Here is a 23,024-nt window from a genome sequence, read left to right as displayed (position 1 = left end):
TATTTTTAATTTGATTTTATTTTTGATTAATAACTTATGGAATCTCTTTGTGGCTTATTATTCTTTTTCCAGGATGTACCCTATAAATTAATCACAAGTCTATGCACATTCATGATATATACTAAGTTCACGGCTCTAGCTTTCAAGCTACTTGCCCGCTAAGCGAGCTTAACTTGTGTACGAGTCAACTTCAAGTTGAATGTCGATTTAATGCCAAGTTAGATCTTGATTTAGCATTTGCAAAGTAGATTCAAATAATCCTCTTTAGTTCGATTTGAGTAAATGTTTGTACAAACTCCATATGGTAGATGGAGAACTAAAAAATTTGAAGGGGGAGACAATACTTTCAACTATGTTACATGATTCTTTCAAGCATATCAGTTTGTTTAGGAAAAATTAGTTAATACCAAAGAAAAGTTTGGAACTTAAGGTAGGCAGGATGTTAAATCATCAGTTCACCTAATAGTTTAAATTCCAGGACAATTAACCGCGGTTTCACAAAGTTAAACATATTATCGGAGCAAGAGATGTCGAGTTCTAATCTTTTTTCTCCTTATTTCCGTCCTTGTAAATTTTTTGTATGCGCTAGTCCGAGGTCGGAGTGCAACCTACATGTGAGGGGAAGTGTTAAAATGTTCACATAATAAAAAAAACACCTTAATCCAACAGATTATATGCTTAGAACAGTTAATTGTGGAACCACAATTTGTTTTTTTTTGCGATATCACCGCGAGTCCCTAGATCATGTGCTGCACATAAACGTACATGCATGTACAAATGTATTCAAGTATAGTATCGAATGGAACTTAAGTCAATTATTGATTATTGCTAAGTTGTCCCCTGTCAAGTTGGGTTCGAATTGTTATTAAACTACAGTACTAGTACTAATCAAACAAAGATAAGTTCTCAATGATTAGTTGGAATGATTAAGGTAGCAACACCTAATGAAATGTACGAACTCCCACGACTGAAGGGAAATAGCCCACATCATCTTATTTACCAAAGTATTACGAGACATACAATTCTCTCGATTTTATACATCCATCGAAATTGCATCTACTTTATGTTATTTCGATGCTCTTAATTTCTCAATTGGTTCATTTTCCTCTTAACCTTCACTAATGAAATCTGTCTTTGTGAGTTTGTTAGTTGTTAGAATTCGGCACACAATCAAATCGAAGTAAAATGTGAAGCGAGAAAAAAAAATCGAGACACGAGATTTTATTGTGGTTCACCCTTAAATTAGGGTTACGTCTAGCAAATGATTCCACCGTAATTAGCACATTGCACCTCTCATTACGTCACTCAATTATAAGGCGAAAAAGAGTATATATAGTAGTAGCTATTCATGAGCCCAAGTCCAAAGTACCGATGAAATATTATGGATTTAAATAGTGCAAATCCTATGGTGTCCAAAGGCGCTGCTCCCATGAGACCCCACCAGAGCAAGACCCATGTACTTTCCCGTCGTTGGGGAGTATGAATCACGCCCCAACATTGGTTTCATATTCAAAAATAGAATATATTGAGAAAGTGTCCTTAAAATACTTGTTAAACCTTATTTATGGGAGTTCGTATTTTTCTCGTAACAAACATACAACTTAGCTAATTTTATCGAAAGCCACGTGTTCTAAGGGCACGAATGATAACCATTCTGTTCCCAAGAGATATTTCTAACCAGATAATTGAAAAAAAAAGCATATAATAGGCTACAAATGATCGATTCCACTAAATTTCAATATGCATTTGATCTCACATCACCTGAATCTCAATTGTTTCACCTATGGACAAGTTTGGCGCGGCTTCAAATAGGATAACGTGTTTCGAACCATCAGGGCTACCGATCGAGGATGCTGGATTTTAGAATATATTTTCAATCGCGCATCATGTAAATCTGAATGGTTGGCCCGGCAGTTTAAGTGACGTCATGCCGCTGTCATCTACCATTCTGCACAGTTAAATCTTGCTTAACCATGGTCCATGATTAACTCGAGCTCAACCATCAGTTAATCTCGTTCCGTTAAACTAAAATTTTAATTCTTGTTCACGGCTCGTTGCTTATAAATAAGATTTACTTCACCACCTTTCCGCTGCTTTCCTCAAATATAGGATTCCACTCCCCCCACGAAACTCCTGACGAACGAGGTGCGGCGAGTCAGCACATAGCAGTGTTCAAGCTAACTCTTCTTGCTCCGCGCGTCCCCCGCACGCGCCGTCCGACCACGTCACCTTCTTGGTAATGGCGGGGACTTCCCTTTAAGTAACGCTCCTCAATAACTCTCTTTCTGCGTCTCTGTCGCTCTCTGTCTCTGTCTCTGTCTCTGCCCCAAGAAAAAAGTTGGCAAAAACGGCTGGTGGGTTGAATCCTGCTCCCGTTAAGGGATGAAATCAAGAAACAGAGTGTTTGCGAATGGTGGAACATGGCGAGCTACGTCGATTTGTGTAGGTGGAGATTGAAAGTCTTCTTCTTTTCTTTTGTTCTCTTTCTTGTTGGTAACAGAGGAAAGCTGAGACGAAACGAACGAAGGCACCGAGAGATGTAGCAAGGAATCCGGATTTTAATAAGCTGGACTCTGTTTTTATAAGTGAACTTGGTAACAAGAACCGTCCAAGAATTCTCTAATATTTTTGACCTCCAAGCGCACATGGCTTCTTGGGCTTCTTCTCTTCTCTGCTTTCATTGTTTTTTTCCTCCTCTCTTCTGGTTTTCTTATTTCCCCCCTCACATGCTCTCCTCCTTCCATCTCTCTGAAAGCTCATTGCTCCACTAATACTTTTAGTTATTCCTTTTCAATGCATTTGATTATTCTTCGACTGGGCACGTTTCAGATCTAAAGTGCGAGGCTTCTTGCTGATTCCAACCTCAATTCTCACTTGGGAGGCCGTTTCTTTGGCGGAAGGCTCAAACTCCATTGTGGAAAGGTCCGCTTCTCTCGATAGGCTCTTCCTGCTGCATTCTGTCAGCTTCTCTTCTCTGAATTTTGGGAAGCAAGTCATGACGTTGAATCAAGCACTGATGGAGCCTGGTTGGTGAGTAGTGATGACCCATTTGACTTTTGACCATCTTTTCAATCGTTTGGCGGATGAATGTCAGCTTAATTTTACCCTCTGTTCATCAATCTGTGTTATCTGGTTTAATTTCTCTACTTGTCAATGAGTTGCTCATCGTATTGCTACTGTCAGTATCTTCCTTTAGTCAGCATAAGGGATGGGATCAAAAGATGAGTTCCTTTTCGAGCTCTGTATAACCAAAGATTACTTTTCTGTTGGTGTAAAAATTACATAACATGCTTCCTCGTTTATTTTCTCTGGCACGAGTCTGATTTTGCTTGAACAGGCCATAATTGTGAATCTGTTCGTCTCATTATTAATATAAAAAAAACATCCGTAGCTCTGTCATTTCACAAGTATAATATACACAACATCTAATATCGGTGCCAGTATCCTTCAACACTGTGGCTCCGGGAAACTTTTGAGCAATATATGTTCCTTGTCTGATAAGCTTCCATGAAGAGAACAGAAGAAAATTGGGAACAGGGTTGCCTTCAGAAAAATTCTGGATTGGGTCCAATTTGATTTTACAGATTCCTACTGTGCATCATGTGAAGCAGTCATACGGCACTGCTCTTCTCAAGTAAAATTTGACTGTGTATCAGGAGCTTCAGTATTGGATAGTCCTACCTATCAATCCAGGGGTTCTCATTGAGAATGTTTAGACAAGAGAGACTATGTACGGCTCCAAGCTTTTCTAAGTAAAGTAACATGACATGCTTTTTATCCCACGAGGAAACAGAAGCTTTCATAGCGTTCACCACCTTGTCACGCATGAATTTTACTTTGACCTTGGAGTAGATATATCAAGGGGGATATTAGAACCGGGAGAGCTATTGTCAAATAGGAGATACCAGTTTTGAAATAAGATCAATCCTGCATAATGTTCTCTTTCTGGATATTCCTATCAGAATATAACATCGCCAAGTTTCCTTTAGTTTTTGGCTATTCTAGAGCCAAATTCATACCTTACATTTTTCAACTTATGGTTGTCTTGCAGGTCAAATTGACCCTTCTTGGCCCCTTAGCCTGGTTTTAGATTTATTCACCAATATTGCTCATCGTTGACTGAGTTAAATGTAGGAGCTGCATTGAACTGGTTGCATAGACTGAAGCAAGGTATTCGAACTCATATTTGGAGACATTTTGAACCCACGCGTGAAGAGCCAACATGGTGTGTGAGATGGAAAAAGATCCTATCGAGGATATGGACATCGAAGTTCTGCCTTCGATGTGGCCTGAAGATATCAGAGATGATGCTGGAAAGCAGTTCAACATCGAAAAGCCTGGAGGGGATGAAGATATGTTGAAAGATGTCACGATTCCAGGGGAGCACAAGATACTCGATTTTAAGCGGCTTTTAGAGCTAACCAACTACACAGACCAGGGCGCTTCTCAGTTGGCATACCTGGTAAAGCACTGGGAGTACAGGCAGGCCAATGCAGTACGCCTTCTGAAAGAGGAACTTGACATACTGAGCAGACAGAGGCAGGAAGTTGAGCTTAAGAAATTGGAGATACTCGAGGAGCATCGTTTCGAGGAAGAACGATATGGTGGTGACAAGCGCCCGATATCTATACTTGATGATGCCTACGATATATGGCAAGATGTTCCTCGAAGGAAAAGCGATGTAGTCATCCAAAATAAGAGGGTTGAGATTGATGCTGAGTACGATACTGTCATTTACTGGAAGCAGCGCGCGATGCACCTGGAGAAACTGTTGGAGGCGAGTATCCACAGAGAGCAGGCGCTCATGGAAAAGTTGCAGGAAAGCATAAACAATATGGAAAAGCAGTCCTCTCCTGTGGAAGAGCTGTCTCAGATCCTAAAAAGAGCTGACAACTTTTTGCATTTTATACTTCAGAATGCACCTGTTGTGATTGGACACCAGGTAAGAAAAGAATTGTTTCTGCTTCTTGACTCACAAAGATGCCTTCACGCTGGAATTGTGCTACATCCTCAGGCTAGAGATGTTTTACAGGCACATATTTGCAAGCAGAAATAATATCAAGATCTAACATTCTAGAAAAGCCTGAACTATCTTATCTTTTATGGATGGGTTAATTTGTAAAGAAGTTTTATTGTATTCTGCTTGTTTTACTTCCATCTTATTTTCTATTAACTTCAATGGAAGTTATGGAACATTTGATGCTCCAAATCAGTTGGTTACTTAGGAAGGATGTTCCAGGAAACTTAGCCTCTCTCTCTTTTTTCCAGGATAAAGATCTGAAATATCGGTTCATCTACAACCCTTATCCTACTTTGCATGAGGAGGTGAGATCATGTCAACGAAGTTACTCATTTCATAAAATTGCAGCAAATTTCTGTTTTTGCAAGTATCTGGTATTGTTTAATCTCTATGACGGACTAGTCAAGCATTTAGCACCGGCAATATTTTTTCTTTACTTCTTATCATATCCTCGATTTCCAAAGAGCAAAGAAGAAGTCTCAAGTCGTCAGATTTATTTCAGGATGTTATAGGAAAAACAGATATCGATATCTTCACTGGTGCTGGCGTGAAGGAGTCTCAAGAATTTAAGAGGGAAGTCCTGGAGAAAGGTTTACCTGCAAAGAGAGAAATTACATTCGATACAGAATTATTTGGTGCAAAAACGTTTCTGATACACGTTGCACCTGTCTTTAGCAAGGATGGGGAAACAATTGGAATTAACTACATGGGAATGGATGTTACTGATCAGGTGAGTTAGGTAGGGTTTTCTCATTGGTTCATAGTAGGTCTTTCTACAATCAACAGGAAATGGTGATAGTGCTTCTGATCTCTTGTCAGGTAAGAATAAGAGAGAAAATGGCAAGACTTCGAGAGGAGATGGCGGTACGGAATGCCAAGGAAACCGAGATGAACAAAACTATGTATATAACAGGTTAACTTACTTTGTTCACTTCCGATTGTTTCAGATGGTTTTTTATAGCTTCAGCATTATCCATGTTCCAATACTTATGAGCCCTCTAATCTTGCAGAGGAGACAATGCGAGCAAAACAAATGCTGGCAACAATGTCCCATGAGATAAGGTCCCCCCTCGCTGGGGTTGTTAGCATGGCTGAGATTCTAGCACAAACTAGACTTGATCGGGAGCAGCGGCAATTGTTAGAGGTCATGCTTTCTTCGGGAGATTTGGTCCTTCAACTAATAAATGACATTCTTGACCTTTCGAAGGTCGAGTCAGGTATGGCATCAATCTTATATACGTAAAGAAATAGTGTTGTATCATTCCTACCATTGTCAGACTTTCCTCCTCATAACTGAAAGAAGCCATACAAACACATTCCGTTCATTCTTGTATAGGGGTAATGAAGTTGGAAGCTACAAAATTCCGGCCTAGGGAGGTAGTAAAGCACGTGCTACAGACTGCCGCGGCATCATTGCGGAAGATATTAACATTGGAAGGACATGTAGCAGATGATGTTCCTATTGAGGTCAGTCTGTTAAAATCATGATATATTGTCTTCCTCCATACAGTTTCTCTCTCGCTTATGGCAGGATGCTACATCTCTCCCTATACTTTACATAATTTGTTTATTTCTGCTTGACCATAATCTAAGTTCTTCGGTCCTATTTAACTTGTTCGATAGGTGAAATCTGTCGTTTGATTCTTTTAATAGCGTATCAAAGTGGGTTATCAGTTCTGGATTCTAGATGAGCTGTTGGACAAAGTCTTGATATTCAGTTGATGGAAAGAGTTGCGTTTTGTTTCTTAAACTAATGTTGCTGAAGCATGGGGTCATCACTAATTCATATTGGCTGTCCAATTGATTAATCCAAGTATTTGTCGCAACCTTTTCAGGTCATTGGAGATGTTCTGAGAATTAGACAAATTCTCACCAACTTGATAAGGTACCAGTTGTACTGTGTTTATGTTGTTATTCTAGATAGGTAGCTCTATTTTTCTGGTAAAATGCAATTCCTAGTTGACCATTTCCTCTATGTTTTCTAAAGTAATTTGTGATGCATAATGGCCATTGGATCTACTCGAACATGTCAATATCTAAACAGTGTGAAGGCCTAGAGGAAATGTAGGTTAGAGAGGCCGATTAATAATCATTCTAGCACACTGTCAAGGCATTCTCTCTTGTTAAGCATTTTGCTAGAGTTCCATCTCCCCTGACTGCATATCTAAAGAAACTTGTCATCAGCAGTGAGCTCTTTAGGCATAATTTTTGTGCTCGATATGTTGTATCTCTGTTGTATTTCAGGGTTCATGATAGATTTAATGATCGGAAGACAAGTTCCAGAGAGTCACATGCCAAGCAGCACACATTGATATGATTCATAAAATATTTACAGCTCAATCCTGTATATTGTATCTGTAGAAGATTTCAGTTAGCATGCATTCAAAGAAATGACAAGACGAAGTTAGAAGGGAGATGCAGCTGCATCATGATAAATGGGAAGATCCCAGTAAACTTGGAGATGATGTCAAAGACTTGAATTTTAATATGTGCTGGATATATGGTTAGAATAAATTTAGATTATGTAATCTATAGCGGCCTTACGCTTTCCATTATCTGCTGCAGCAATGCCATCAAATTTACACATGAAGGGAAGGTTGGCATAAATCTGTATGTGGTTCCAGAACCATCTCTGGAGAAAATAGAAGAATCTCCTGAAAAGTCAAAAGTAGATCAGTCAACCTCACTGGAGAGCAAAATGAAGGGAGAGAAAAGTTCTTCAGTGTCTCAAGCAAGTTCTGACCAACAGCCAGTTCAAGTGAAGAGTCAGAATGGCCATTTCTGCCAAAATCATGCTCTGCATGATAAAACTCGAAACATGTGTGAGAGCGAAGCATCTGCAGATAGAGATAATGAGGAAGAAGACACGCGGGAGACAACAGTATGGATCTGCTGCGATGTGTATGACACAGGAATTGGAATCCCAGGTTCCTATTAAGCTGATTTGTTTTTTCTAGCTTCTGTTATTACTCCAGGCATCAGGAACATCATTGATGTTCAATTTCATTCCTTTAACAAGTAATGCTGATCATAGCCTCTATTATCATCTAACAGAGAACGCTTTGCCTACTTTATTTAAAAAGTACATGCAAGTCAGTGCTGATCATGCTCGAAAGTACGGTGGGACGGGACTTGGCCTAGCCATATGCAAACAACTGGTGAATCTCTGAGCTATGGGCATTTTTTTTTCCCGACAACTTTTGTGAAGATCCACAACTTGCTATGGAACAAAAAGAAAAACCGCTATCCCTGGTTTCTGCTATTAGAAAGTCTAAAACGTTCACCTTTCTGTCTGATGGAGAACCACTAAAGATATTTCAATCACTTTTTTTTTTTTTCATGAATTGCAACCACATTTTCTATTTTTGGTCAGAGAATTGCAACCACTTGCTGAGTAATACATCTATTGTTACAGCTTGCTCTATAAGACCTCTCTCACAGGTTTCTTTGCATTGACATAGGTTGAGTTAATGGGAGGCCGTCTCACCGTGTCTAGTCGCGAGCATATTGGATCTACATTCACATTTGTGCTACCTTACAAGGTCTCACCAATATGTGACAACTCCGATGACTCCGACGATCTTGCGATTATGGCTAATCATGATTCCGCTGTTGATGACATCACCGATGGCTTTTTCCAATTCCAGCCACACACTCGGGGTTCTCTCTTCTCTTCTAATGGTTCCAGCAGGACACAGAAACTATTATCACCTAATGTTGTGTACACTAGTATAAACAAGCTCAACAGGGTTGCGGAGGATTCTTATGCATTTCCAACTAACAACCTCAGAGTTAAAGAGTTAGCTTCACCTGAGGATGCCTGTTCTACAGCTGATGCTGCTGAGACCTCGGCAGAAACAGAATGCTCAGTGAGTCCCAGTTTACATTATGAGTGCGAGGTTGACGTGGAGAACGGCAAAGTGAACCCACAGGGTACAGAATGCAGATCACAAAGTTCAAGCTCAAATATTTCTCGCCTTGAAGAGGAAAAAGGACAAGTTGATAAGCTTACCATAAGTGAACCCCCAGGGTCATGTCAAGGGTTGGAGAAATCTTGTGCAAGTTCAGAAAGCACGTCCAGTGGCATTGTGGAAGGACCAAAACCCCAACCAAAGCCTAAGATCCTTCTTGTGGAAGATAATAAGATCAATGTCATGGTGACCCAATCCATGATGAAGCAGCTAGGGCATAATATGGATGTCGTGAACGATGGAGTTGAAGCTGTCCGTGCTGTTCAGCGACATACTTATGATCTCATTCTGATGGTAATAACAAATACTTGTACCTACCTTTTCTTTTGTAACGTCAGCTTCTACTGGTATTTATAACTTCTACTCATGTTAATTTCTGTGCTAAGACAAGAACGTATTCGGCTGATCACTCGGCATTCTGTATTCTGTCTACATGCGGTCTACATTAGCTTTCTATTGCATCTCAACTTTTCCAGCTTATTCATAAAATGAGTCCATAACATGTCACGTGGTACTTGTTTCGTGATTTTGATGATGATTCATACATCTTTTTCAGGATGTCTGCATGCCTGTAATGGATGGCCTTCAAGCAACCAGAATAATCCGATCCTTTGAGGAAACGGGAAACTGGGATGCTGCAGTAAGGGCTGGGATAGAGCAAGTCTCTTCAGACTTATCATGCAACAGTCACAGTCCTACAGAATCGAAAGAACGAGTTCCCATTATTGCGGTTAGCACTTGCATCAGAGTTGCACTCGCGCATTTTATTAATGTTCTCTTGCTTTCCCTTCATATGATGCTAGTTAATACCCTTATAACGGTTTCTGTTAGAGGCACCGACTTGATTTAACTGCATGCCTGTAATGGATGGCCTAAAGCAACAGATTGTATGAGTTACAAGAGCCTAACCAGTTCAGTACCATATAACAGTATATCGAAGATGTTGTGCAATTTGGGTTGATTTTGCTTGCTTTGCTGATTATGAAACTTTTTTCACATTGGCAGATGACAGCGAATGCATTGGCAGAGAGCGCAGACGAATGTTTTGCAAATGGTATGGACTCATTCGTGTCGAAACCTGTCACTTTTCAGAAACTAAAACAGTGTCTGGAGCAGTACTTGATGTAATTCCCCTGTATATTATCCCTCTGAATGTGTGACTTACATATAGGAAAGTTTTGCAATCAATGTAAAGTATTCCTCGGCCAATTGTAGAGTAGAATCATTCCTTTCCTCTTCTTTTCCCATTCCAAGAAAGATTGAACAGGGCAACACATAGAACCAGAAGTCCCATACTAATCCATAATGAAGCCAGAGCATAATCATTTCACAATACACCCGAGAGAAAGAGAAGAGAGAGAGAGAGAGCGCGAAAATCTTTATTGATCATGGTGAACCAATATAATCTCTGGTCGCAGCGTCGAGAAACTTTCCTAGAACAGGGTTTTGTATCCATCTTCCTTTAAGAACAGATAAGCCTGCATCCGCTGGTTCATACAATTGCATCTGCACTATGTAGCACTCTAGAGGATGTTCCCACCATAAATGTCAAAACCAAAACAGGCAAATGTTTGAGGAAGAAACATATCTGTTTACCCCTTCAAGTTACTGGAATTGATTCGGGGATATTAGCGCTAAAGAAAGAGAATATCGAAATTTCCACATAAGACGAGATTTTAAGAATATGATGAGACAAAGATGGTCTCTTCTCATTAACAATATTGGGAAAACAGCTATTCAAGCGGCAGTTGCTACAAGAAACACTAGCCATCTCTGCAATACTCTACAAGGCTACACACTCCGGGAAGGCCTTCGAAGTAAAATTTCTTTCCTTCTCTTGATCAAGAGTTTTTTATCCGACATCATTGTCCGTCATTCATGTCTCCAGGCAGTGTCCTATCCAGTGAAGCATTCCTAGTGCTCCACGTTGCAACCATACAGCTCAACCCTACTGGTATCCAGTCCTCCTCCGTTCCTCGTTGCTTGGAAGGTGTGAAAAAGACAAAAGAAGAGAAGTGATGCTGGAAAAATCATAAGGGTGGTGCATGTTAAGCTCTTGTCAATATCCGTATTAGTGAGTAGCACAGGCATTTCCAGACACTTGAAGTGAAAGATTGTTAGGTTTTTTAGCCAAATCTTCATGCACAACTTTTGACAAATCCTCCATCATCACAATTAGCTGTTTATCCTAAAGTAAGACGAGATTATAATCAAATTGGGACCAGGAACGTTAGACCCTGCTGCTTCTTAACCCATTCATCTTTAACAACTGCAGCCTTAGTCGCCTTTTGCAGCCTGTTTTACGATTGGACCCATAAAAGGATTTCAGGAAGTCTGATTAGTCAGACTAGGTGCACTATCAATTTCTATACAATGTATAAACACAGATCTTCTCCACGTTCATGAAGTCTTGTCCCTTCAAAGCTTCTTAGGCCAAAAGGATCTATGAACTGCAACAAAGGCTAGTGAAATGCAAGAAACCCGACAACTGCACGAAAGGCCTTCTACAGCTTATGCATTCATCTCAATTTCTCGACAATGACGTAAAACGTCAAATACTAGACGTATAAGGACATTTTCTTTTGCATATGAAAAGAGTTACTACTTACATGAATAACCCCTAAGATGAACGCATTGTCCAGATAATCAAGTGATAAAGAGATCGTTGTGGTTACATTTGCATCAGTGGCAACATCTGCAACAAGCTTCTGAGTAGCAATGACAACCAGTCTTTTTCTGCAAGTTTAGAGGAGGAAAATGAATTTATTCACCATGTTGTAAACGAAAGACCTGGGATTACCTACTCAGATCCGGAGGTGATCAACATCCAAAGATTAAAAACCAAAAACTTCCAAAAGGGAAGTGTTAATGGGTTCCTGAAAATTGGAGTGCAGTGGAGAGTGTGAACTTGATCAATAAAATTGACTTTTACACTACGTGGAATTGCAGTCTCTCTCTTCATTATCAAACATATTAGCACTCAAAGCCACCACCATGAACCCTTCTTTCTTTATTTTTCTTCTGTTGACATGACCACCACCATGAACCTTCTTTGTCTTCGCAATTCGTTTGGTAAATTAATCGTCATCTTCAGGCTCGAACTTAGCTCTCTAGCCATCAGGACGAGGAGGCTTGTGTTGTCTCCATTGCGCCTGGAACGTTTCTCCTAACTTCTTTTGCAGTGAGAAAAGTTTCACGACTTCTCTTTGTCGAGCTTCGATAACTCGTGACTTTGGTAATCCGTCTCAGCTGGGCTAGTTCACGTCCCCGAGCATTTGGATCTCTACCCTCCCCAATAACTTCTTGTGAAAAGCTACCGGTGCATCTGTAACATCTTAATGCTTCTAAATCTCAAACCTTCTTCAGAGAACAACACTTTCAGAGATTTCCCAGATTCTCCTATCTTTAACAAATCCTATCACCAATGAAAGGAACCGATCATTTTGATCTCTCAATTGCAGCCGATAGTTGGGTCTGCGGGCAGGGGTGAGCATGGTAGAACCTGGAACCTGAAATCAAGCCGGTTGGGAACGGGTCCGATTCCAGATTTTACAGTATGCGTGGTAGGTTTTAGATTCCAAAAATTAGAAAAACTATTCCGACGGGTATGTTCCTAGAACTTAGAACAAGTTTTTGTGTTTTTCTTGATATATATCTTTGTGCAATCATGTGGTACTCCATAGTATCCAATAATGAGTGCCCAATTTGGAACCACTAGACTGAACTTTCATTCCGGCTATATTTATGATTAAGATTTTTATTTTGTTAATACTTTATATTTGTTCACGTGTCTAAATATAAGTTGTGGTCAGTGGATTGTAGCAGCAAGTGATGGTCATTAAAAGCTACGGTTCACTACAATCGTTAAATTAAGAATATATATGGAACTTGGTAGATCCTCAAACCGACTCCAGAATCCGTGACATAGAAGCATTCAGGTTTCTGATAAAACCTGTACGAAACCTGAAATCGCTTATCCTTATCTGTGAATGCCCCAACTGATAAATCTATGGCTACTCTAGAAAAGAGATCTCTTTTCTAGGATGCAGGTTATTTGGCTTTTGTACGACCCTCTATCGATCGAGAAATTGAATACAAGGCACGCCCAGCTCGATTACTTAATTGCGACTGTGCGTACCTCAAGTGCTACAATAATGGAAAAGCGTAGACAAGAACAGGAGAAAGGGCGAGGGAACAGAGGCTCTCTCTTTCTATCACGCAAGGTGACACAAGATTCCAGCACCCATCTGATTGTTTTATCAGGACATGGATTTGGCCTGGGCTGAGTGCTATATCCACGATTAACACTTTCTTATGTCTCTTCCGTAATCTAACTTCTCTATGATTGAAATGCGTGCTGTTGCCATCACATCAAACAATCCCCATAATGACGCAATTAAGATATTATTCCCTCCTCCTCCTTCTTCTTCTTCTTTTATTTCCCATGAACAAAAGTGGCTTTGGCTTTAATCCGATCTTGCGATGTTAAAAATCCGCAGGACGAAGTCACGAATCGTGAGGAGCAACCCGTCGATCGCGCATCTGGTTCTTTGTTTTGTTTTGTTTTTTTTTTTCCCTGGATACAAAACCGAAAAACTCAACTTAGGTGAGGTTCGTTTGCATAATTTTTCGAAAATGAACATTCTAAAGTCTCATGATGACCTGACAATGACGAGGGGGACATCAGCCGGCAAACGATTCCCTCAGATTGGATTGGATGTATGGGGGGCCAAACCAACATGATCAGACGTCTAATTGAAAGAAGATTGATGGGACCTATGTAGAATCAAAAAGATGAGGGAGAATTTCAGCTCCAAGTGGCTCTCAGGGCCTACGCAAAGCGGAGCAGAACCGTGTGGACACTAATAAAACACACGAAATAAAGCAAGAAGATTCAATTGGCATCTAAAATCTTAAAACGGACGTCACGAGAACCGAAACAAGGTCCGGCACAGTTCTCTTCATGATTGAAGAAACTCTGGGTGCTCGCATCTGTAAAGCAACAAGCAATAGCATCACGCCCTTCAAAGAAAACTAAGAAAATCAATGGTTTTTATATCAGGATTTTATAATAAATAAAAAAGGATCGAATTTGGCGCGTATCGGCTCGTGAATAGAACCAAAAAGCACGATTTTTTTTACGAAAGAAAGATGTCATTCATATCATAATAATAGTTTGAGAATTACATCTTTCAAGTCTAGCATATTTTAATCAACTATTAAACAAAACAAAATCTAGAAAGCAAATAACAGAGCACAATCTAAAACTAAAAGCACACTCTCAACCCTTTATGTAAAACCTCGGCGGCCAATCACTAATAGTGACAAGCACACGTCGAGATCTCCCACTTCATTTGCAAGCTTTTGGTGCGCATGTAGGTTCGACATCACCATCACCATCACCGTGCAGAGACACTAATACCAATATGTTGAAAGAATACAAATTTAACGCCTGTAGGGACGAATCAATTCGTTGAGGAGGAGTAATATAACAAGAAAAAGAAACGGAAGGAGCGGCAAGCGCAAATGGTCTCAGCTCAAGGGACATATGTGGCGTGACAGACCGATGTTAATATAAGAGCATCGAATAATGACGTTGGCGCAACATGTGAAGGATATAGCGCATTAACGTAAGTGGCTTTCTTAGTCACGACCCATGACTGCTTGTTCAAAAAAAGATATCTCTCTCTCTCTCATGTGGAGGTAAGATGTCTGGATGGAGGGTGATGAAATGTTTTGGGACTCGTTTTGTGGACGGACTCTCTCTATGAAGGGAGAAATATTATATTGTTTGGATGCAAAGGGCACTTCTTGGATCATTACGTATCAAAAATATATAACATCAATAATTGGGTGCGATCGAGTTAAGATATGAGTCTCATAGAGGTTGCCATTGGTGATTGCCACCGATTAAATATTGTGATGACTCATTCCATCAGGTTTTAAGAACAAATCTACAGGACTTGCTATATTGGAAGGCGTTTAACAAAGCAATTTCTCATGCATCGAGATCGATAGTTCTATTCACTATATCACGTATGGAAGGATTCGTAGTCATGTTTTGGTGCGCGGTTTCATTTTCAGTGACGTGAGTTTCCACCTGAATCGCCGCATGCAATAGGGCAAAATACGGTGGCAAAAAGGTTGGTTCGGCAAAAAGGTGGAGGCGAACTGACGATGTAGAACCCGATTCCCTCACTTGAGGCAACCCAAGCTATTGTCGAAATCTGATTGCTACATTTGTTCACACATGTGAAAGACTCATAGATTAAGATAGCACATTAGGATGGTGATTTGACTTCCAAAACATTCCCACAATGAAAGATGGCGAGAGTTTTCTAAACGGAAATATATATGACTGTCAAGTTTGTGCTTGTTAGTGGTTAAAGAATTGACTTGGAAAGTTCGTCAGAACAGAAGGGAGAGGACAATGGGAATCATCTAGAACAACGAATACAAAGAGTCTTTCTTAAGAAGCTCGACCAAAGTCAAGATCCGATTCCTGTCCATTTGGGATGACGCAAAAGAGGAGAAATGATGAAGAAGTTGCAATGAAAGATGGAACGCGTTGTTCCCACTTTACCTGAAATGGTTGCTATTCCTTATCGTTTTCACGCTTCATTTGGGAATTGGCGATGTTGGCGATGGTGTCATTCTACTTGCGATGCGGGGTGCCAGTGCGCCATAGCTGATTCGCCAAGTGCTGCTTCACTATTGCATTTTTGCTATTCTGGATAGAGTTTCGATGGGTGAAAGGGAGAGAACCGTCGCAGATGTTGGAATTCCATGCTTAGATGGATACACTTAATAGGGAAAAGCTTTGGTTCACAAAGCACCAAATCCTCCTTTGGAGTGATTTGATCCCCTACCATTTGTGTGTGTGCATCTCAGCTGGGGTTAGGCATAGGGGTGTGCATGGTTCGGGCCGGTCCGGTCCCGGTATAGAACTGGGGACCGGATTAGTAGTCTCGGTCCCCAAATTTTTGAGATTAAGGACCGGACCGGGACCGGCGGTCCGATCCCGGTCTCAACCCAATGAGACCGCTAAAATCTAACCATTGAAATATAATATGCTTCGATTGCATGTTAATTTGCAATCTACATCCCCGGTTGAATAAAAAAACATGCTGGTCCAATTTGCTCACATTCATAATGAATGCATGTCTTCACATAATGGTAGTTTTAACAATGATATTGGTCTAACCGCCGACAAGATAGAGATATATAAATGACGGAATCAAAAAAACTTAGCTGGTGAAAACATACTAATAATGATGTTGTTTACTAAACGGATTCCACATCCAAGTAATGTACAAAAACAAAATACAGGATTATTCATTCAAATGACCAACCGAAACGCATGAACAATAAGAAATTGCTACCACTATATTAAATGAACCGATTAAATCATTTCTTTTCGGAAAAAACATGCCAGCGTACACTCACCACACAATGCGCTGGAAAAAACCGTAATAAATAGGATATACCGCATTTAAAACATTGAGGGGCTGTCCCGGTTTCAAGAATGTACAGTTTAACAATAGAAATGGCTCGAGAAATGAACATTGAAAACAAATGAAAGCTTCATTTTTTTAATTATATATATTATGAGTAGTTCCGTTCGAGCGATCCGGGCTGGTTCCATCCACCTGGACCTGAGAACCGGACCACCCCCCTCAAGGACCGGACCAACCCGCCCGGTCCGGTCCGGTCCTAGGCCGGTCCGGGTTGGTCCGGTCTAGTTTGCTCCCCCTAATTAGGCATCGCCTCCATAGCTCCATATCATCTCAAGCTTATTCTACTAGGAGAGGAGAATATCTCTCACAAATATCTTAACCAACAACCTAAACCACAATCAAATCTGAATGAGGTCCGAGATTGCAGCTATATTTTGTTTACATTAGGATGTTGTCGATTAGTTTGTTAATATGTCCCCCTGCCTCGTGGCCATGAAGTGGTCTTTTGTAAATTGCATCTCCATCACTCACCTATTTGCGAAGGGAGATGTTTAGGGGCGCAATGATCCGACGGCCCTCGCCGACCTGCTGGAGATTTTGTATGGACTTGAATTCAATGGTAATAGAAAAACTTGGTGGTATGCCTTGACTCGTCAAGGAAAAAATTGGTGGGGTTTGGATAAGTATGTTGCATAGAAAAACTTGACTCGTCATTGCTTTGCTTGTACCTGGCGTGTTTAGGATTTTATCCCTAGCTGTTATTTTGGTAGCAAAGTTAGGTAGACTATAATCTGAGCTCGACCCAAGCTCGTCTAATTGGCCATCCCTAGTTGGTTGGTGTTTCGACAAACGAGCTAGGACAAAATGATCTGCTCAATCTATTAGATTGCGATACTTTCACTTGTGAATTCTCTAGGTTCTTTATGGGATAGACAAGCTACTAATGGCCTCTTAAAGCTCGTGCATTCCCAAATCGTTTTTGCCTAAAATTTCATTAGGGTTAGCCTAAGCTTTGCTCATTTTGAATCCGTTGACATGTTCAATCATGATCTCAAATGTAAAAACTCGTCAGAAATACCGCAAAACTATCTAGGCACATTCGTGTATGTCATTGAAAACCTCGTTTTGAATCACCTCGTTGGTGAATTTTCTCAAACCACTCAAAGAACTGCCCACTTGAGTCCTCTAGTTTTGACGTAATTTGCACGAGATAGGGGATTGGACTATCACATCTATTGGAAATACAATTAGATGCCTCCATCGTTATGAGAAGGACAAAGATTTGGAGCTCCTAATTGTCAACGCTATGATTTTGAGAATTTCAGGATAAATTCCTAAACCTTGAGGATACATGTCCGCAGTGCATAGCCCACCAGGGCATGCAGTGCAAAGGATCAAAGCTCTCAGTGCTGATGTCGTCATCGTGTCACAACCTCTCCACTTCTCTCTCTCTCTCTCTCTCTTCCCCTGCTATTTATACAAGGGGCGCACTGTCGGCGCTCTGCATTCCTCCAACTTCACGTTCTTTACCTCTTCTTCTCCTACCTCACACACCCACTGCAAAACCTAAACTTTCAACCTGAAAAAAGGACAAAAAACGCGAGAGATATGAGAATCCTCGTGGACACAACATACGCCGTCACACCCCCATCGGCGGCGACGGTCTCGACCCCGCCTGCAGGGCCGACGGCGTCTCAGCGGTCGCCGTGGCACTCTCCTGTGCCGTACCTGTTCGGAGGCCTGGCGGCTATGCTGGGGCTCATAGGGTTCGCTCTCTTGATCCTGGCCTGTTCCTACTGGAAGCTCTCCGGCAGCTCGAGCAACCCCCGTGGAGACGAAGAGAACGGGGGCGAAGCAAAGACGGTCGACGGAGAAGGGTGCAACAAGGCCGTGACGGTGTACGAAGAGAAGATAGTGGTGATAATGGCCGGGGACGAGCAGCCGACTTTCCTCGCCACGCCTGTGGGCAGCAGAGGCCCTTCTTTTGGCGATTCCCTAGGCAAAAGCAATGGCGACGATGGCGAGAGCTTCGATGCGAAGAAGGAGGAGAAGGATGAGAATTTCGACAAGACCAAGGAGCCTAATAACGTTAACGATGATGACGTTGGAGGTCACGTTGTTCCTGGTCTTCATTCAGCAGCTGCTGAAGAAAACAGAGCAGCCGCAGAAGATCAAACCCAGCAACAGAATTAGCGAGCAGTCTCTGATTGCTTCCGAGGAGAGCGAGAAAAACGAAGTTTTGTTTCGATTTTGGCTTTGAAGTTTCTTCCTTTTTCCCCCACTCTTTTTTTTTATGTCTTGGCTAATCGGGAAATGTATATCTTTTTTGGAGAGGAATTGAGATGAGAACGGGTTCTCTTCATCCCCAGATAAAATTGATTAATCACCACCAAGCCTTGAACCACCATCAGACCTAATCAAAACGCAAATTAAAGAGGAGGAATTGTTCTTGTTGCTCGCAGATTGAAAAGGGAAAGAAAAGTAGAGGCAGAATCAAAGCAGGAGTAAGAAGCTGGATTAGTGCGCGTGACCTTTATTGCGCAAACGAGACATTGTTAATTCAGTTCTGAGTGGAGAATAAAGCAGAGAAGTTGATGGATCACGTATTCGCCCCACCTCGCATTCTCCACCGGCGGTGCTTGCCGGCGAGATTCCGCCGCCGGAGACTGTGGTTGTGTTGTGGACGCCTCTTTATCCAGAGCCACGTGTAAAACGTCTGCAGTAGGTTTGTCCGCCTCGCGCGGCGACTCGAAACCGCCTTTGTTTTTTTCCTTTTTGTTACCTTATAAAAGAGAGAAGAAAGCGGCGTCATAATAACTAGTGGGGGCAGCTTCGTAATTACGACGGAATGTCATTAGCTTTTGTCATATCTTTTGTGCCGCGATTTGCTATGAAAAATCCAAATCAAATCGACCATCGTATATTTATAGAGCGAATTAAATAGCACGCCGCAGGTAAACATGTGTAAAATGAGACGGGACGATTTTTGTGATTATGGTTTATATTGAGAGGTTGGTGTAATAAACGTCTCCAATACGTTCGACATGATTAATACATGGACCGTAGTCTCAAATTTCATATTATGTAACCCGAAATGGATGTTGTCTAACCCATTTCTATCACATGTGTCATGTCGGCCTTATTAACAAACTATCATAAATCGGCCTATTTAATTTATACTAGCTTTATTTGTTTTCACTTCTTTCTATTTGTGACAATATTTTAAGTAAGTATTGTCGCAAATATTGTTAAACGGGGAAAAGTATCAAAAAAGTCCTAAACCTATTGCTTTAGTGTCAATTTAATCTTAAACTTTTTACATCGGTGTCAATTCAGTTCTAAACTTTTTATTGGTATCAATTAAGTTTTCAACCTTTCGGAATGATGTCAATTCAGTCCTAAGACTTTTTGCATTTGTACAAATTGAGTCAATTCGGTCAATTTTGATCGAAAATCGCTGACGTGGAGGCCGGTAGTCTTACGTGAAACGGCCGGCGCTAACATGGATATTTTTTTAATATTTTAAAATATCTTATATAATTTTTTAATTAAAAATTATTTTAAATTAGTAAAAATAAATTAAAAAATATCCACGTCGGCGCCGACCGTGCCATGTAGGATAATTGACGTCCATGTTAGCGATTTTGGGTCAAAATTGACCTGATTGACTCAATTTGTACAAATATAAAAAGTCGTAGGACTAAATTGGCACCAATCCTAAAGGTTTATGACTCAATTAGAACCAATAAAAAATTTAGGATTGAATTGGCATCAATGTAAAAAGTTTAGAACTGAATTAGCACAAAAAAATTTAGGACAAAATTAGAACTAATGCAATAAATTTAGAACTTTTTGGACACTTTTTCCTTGTTAAACCATAACAAGTTCATGAGTTCATTCCTTTTCTTTTTGTTTATGAGTACGAAAAACCATACCATTGTAAACCGTTATAAGAAAAAAGTTTCCATTACCATATTATGTTGTCCTTGGTACGACGAACCATCGAAAACTTTTATAGTAATTTATCATAAGGTAGAAAAAAGAATTCGATTTTAAGAGATTTTGTTCAAATTTATGAGGGACTAACATAAACATTCATAAATTGCCACAAGAGATAGAACATTAATGTTATGCCGATTTACTCATAGCAACAACGTACCGTCTCAAATCTTTGCAAAGTGTTACAAAAAAAAAAATAGTATTGACGTTTTTATTCTTAGACACAACATATTGTCATAATCCTTCGTAAATCTTCTTAAGAAAAACAAATTGGTTTTACGACATTGTGTTCTTGGTTAAGACAAACCTCCAAAAGCTTTTGTGTAACTCGTCCTAACAGATAAAAACTCAATTTTTTTTTTATGTATTCCTGTGTGACTCCCTCACCAAGATATAAACGAAAGGGATTGAATGTGTATCGAAAAAGGACTGATTTTTTTTTTTTTTTGGGTCTAAAAAGTATAGATAGTATGAGCAAACACGGTGTCTCTTGAGCCAAGAAAGGAGAAGAGGATAAGAAACAAAAGCGCTCTACTTAGTGTTCTTCTCCCCCTTCTTTGTATAGACACAGCAAAAACTTTCATTTTTGCCAAACGACACTTGACAATCGTCATTTTGGTTTCATTAGGGGCGTCAACGGTTCGGTTCGGTTTGGTTGGATTTTTCAGAAAATCTGAACCGAACCATTAGGATGAGCAGCAAAATCGAACCGAATCCCAAACCAAACCGAATACAAACCGAACTGAAAATTCAGTTCTGTCCGGTTCGATTTTTCGGTTTTCCTTTCTATTTTTTTTTTTCCTTTTCCGTTTCAGATCCGGCGTCGTCGCCTGTGGAGGTCCGAGTTGCATATGCTAAATCCTTCGAAAAGCCCTTCGTTGCCCCCAAGTCCAATTCATCTTCACACATCCCAAAGCAAGATCTTGATTTTCGAAAATGGGCACAAAAATGATTTTTTTTTTTTTGTGTTGACTTCGGATTCGTGGAGATGGATTTGCCACGGGATCGCCCCGTTCCACTCGTACTCTGCGCCTCCATCGTTGTCCCCATTTGAGGTCGACGGACGACGGAACCGCGAGCTCCGATATGAGCGCTGCGCTTTCCAAGTTCTACTGCTCGGCGGAGACCTGGTCTCTCTGCAAATCACTTTCCTTCTTATTTCAAAAATCTCTGAGCTTTTCTTATTGTTATTTAGTATCATCTTTGAACTTTTTTCATTTAATCAAGCCCCTGCTTAATTTCATTCGTTATTGGTCCTTACATTGGATACATGATGGAAAGGTTGACGGGAAATGCGCGGTCAGTTCCGAGATGCACAAAATTGAGGATACTACTAGCATTTGCATGAGCACGAAATTGGAATCAGATGGGCATTAAATACTGACATCTCAATGATATCACAAAAATCACGAAATTTGAAATTTCAGCCAGTGTGGCCGGCGGAACCTGGCCCTTTGCACCAAAAGATGGAAAAATAAAGGAAAAATTAAAAAAAAAATGGTTATTTCTTTCGAATCGCTAATGTTAACTTTTAACAAGAAAGAAGATATTTCGGTTCGCGGTTCGGTTAACCGAACCAAACCTAAATAATCCAAACTGAAAAGAAAGAATGGTTATTTTTCATTATCCGAACCGAAAATCGAACCAAACCGAAATGTGCGAAATTTTCGGTTTGATTCAGTTCGGTTAGCGGTTTGATTTGATTTTTCGGTTCGATTTTGACACCCCTAGGTTTCATGATCGTCCTTGTACTTTTCTTCTCTTAGTCCTTTACCATAAGTTTTTTCTAGAAAATGTGTATGGAACATGCACAACACGTGTACTGAGCTTTTGCATGCAGAGTGTTTGAAAATCCACTCAAAGAACGATCGTCTTGCATATCGATAAGTATGTCATCGATAGCATCATACTTACCACCTATTTCATGACGACGTGGATTGCATACCCTTGCGCTTGCAGCCTTTGTGAGAAGATCATTGAACTGCACTAGGGGTATCAAAACTAACCAAAAAACTGACTCGATCTATTAACCGAACTAAACCGAACCAAAAATTTGTGCATTTTTGGTTCGGTTCAGTTTTGGTTCGATTAATTGAAATATAACCATTTATTTCTTTTGGTTCGGTTTATTTTGGTTTGGTTCGGTTAACCGAACTGAACCGAAAATCTTTTTTTTTTCTTTTAATTCAGCCTCCCCACCGGCGCTTCGCAAGCCTCGAGCTCCCTCAACACGCCAAAAACCTCCACCTCCTCCTGCTCCTCACACTCCTACCCACGGCCACCCGTGCCACCACGACCAATGCCACCACTGCCATCGTCCCCGCCCCCATCCTACCCATCGCCCGCGTTTCCTCGCCGCCTCCACCACGACGCCGCCGCCGCCGTCGCCTGTTGACATAGAAGTAGCCGTTGGGTAGAGAAGAGCACGCTCCGTCTAAACAGAGCAAAAACAGGGTCGGTGGTGAGTAGAAACTGTGCAAAGAAACCCAAACAAAATCATCACAACCAGAGTGGCAAATTCAGAAATCACGAGGAAACATCACATACCCAGAAAAAGAAGACGGAGGAGGAGGAGGA

At 40.7% G+C, this 23,024-nt stretch overlaps 2 protein-coding genes across 2 annotated transcripts; both read left to right on the top strand.

Annotated features, from left to right (window-relative positions):
• The first annotated feature begins 2,601 nt into the window (after positions 1–2,601).
• On the top strand, positions 2,602–10,200 carry LOC115731160 (histidine kinase 5). The gene is made up of 13 exons (XM_048277852.1): positions 2,602–3,030; positions 4,052–4,942; positions 5,269–5,325; positions 5,523–5,750; positions 5,840–5,933; positions 6,031–6,237; positions 6,357–6,487; positions 6,856–6,905; positions 7,586–7,947; positions 8,075–8,178; positions 8,482–9,285; positions 9,548–9,721; positions 9,997–10,200. The coding sequence occupies exons 2-13, from the start codon at positions 4,223–4,225 to the stop codon at positions 10,117–10,119; spliced, it is 3,054 nt and encodes a 1,017-aa protein (XP_048133809.1). The 5' UTR covers positions 2,602–3,030; positions 4,052–4,222; the 3' UTR covers positions 10,120–10,200.
• Positions 10,201–17,843: 7,643 nt separating this feature from the next.
• On the top strand, positions 17,844–18,816 carry LOC115731159 (protein GLUTAMINE DUMPER 5-like). The gene has a single exon (XM_030661796.2). The coding sequence runs from the start codon at positions 18,057–18,059 to the stop codon at positions 18,639–18,641; it is 585 nt and encodes a 194-aa protein (XP_030517656.2). The 5' UTR covers positions 17,844–18,056; the 3' UTR covers positions 18,642–18,816.
• The last annotated feature ends 4,208 nt before the right edge of the window (positions 18,817–23,024 follow it).

Source organism: Rhodamnia argentea, chromosome 4 (assembly GCF_020921035.1).
Source record: "Rhodamnia argentea isolate NSW1041297 chromosome 4, ASM2092103v1, whole genome shotgun sequence".
NCBI lineage: Eukaryota > Viridiplantae > Streptophyta > Magnoliopsida > Myrtales > Myrtaceae > Rhodamnia > Rhodamnia argentea.
Note: the sequence above shows the minus strand (reverse complement) of the source record. Positions and strands in the feature narration are given on the sequence as shown.

Coding starts and splice junctions, on each gene's coding strand:
- LOC115731159 (XM_030661796.2), top strand. CDS start 18,057: ATGAGAATCCTCGTGGACACAACATACGCCGTCACACCCCCATCGGCG.
- LOC115731160 (XM_048277852.1), top strand. CDS start 4,223: ATGGTGTGTGAGATGGAAAAAGATCCTATCGAGGATATGGACATCGAA. Junction 6,238..6,356: donor CCTTTCGAAGGTCGAGTCAG/GTATGGCATCAA, acceptor ATTCTTGTATAG/GGGTAATGAAGTTGGAAGCT. Junction 7,948..8,074: donor CACAGGAATTGGAATCCCAG/GTTCCTATTAAG, acceptor ATCATCTAACAG/AGAACGCTTTGCCTACTTTA.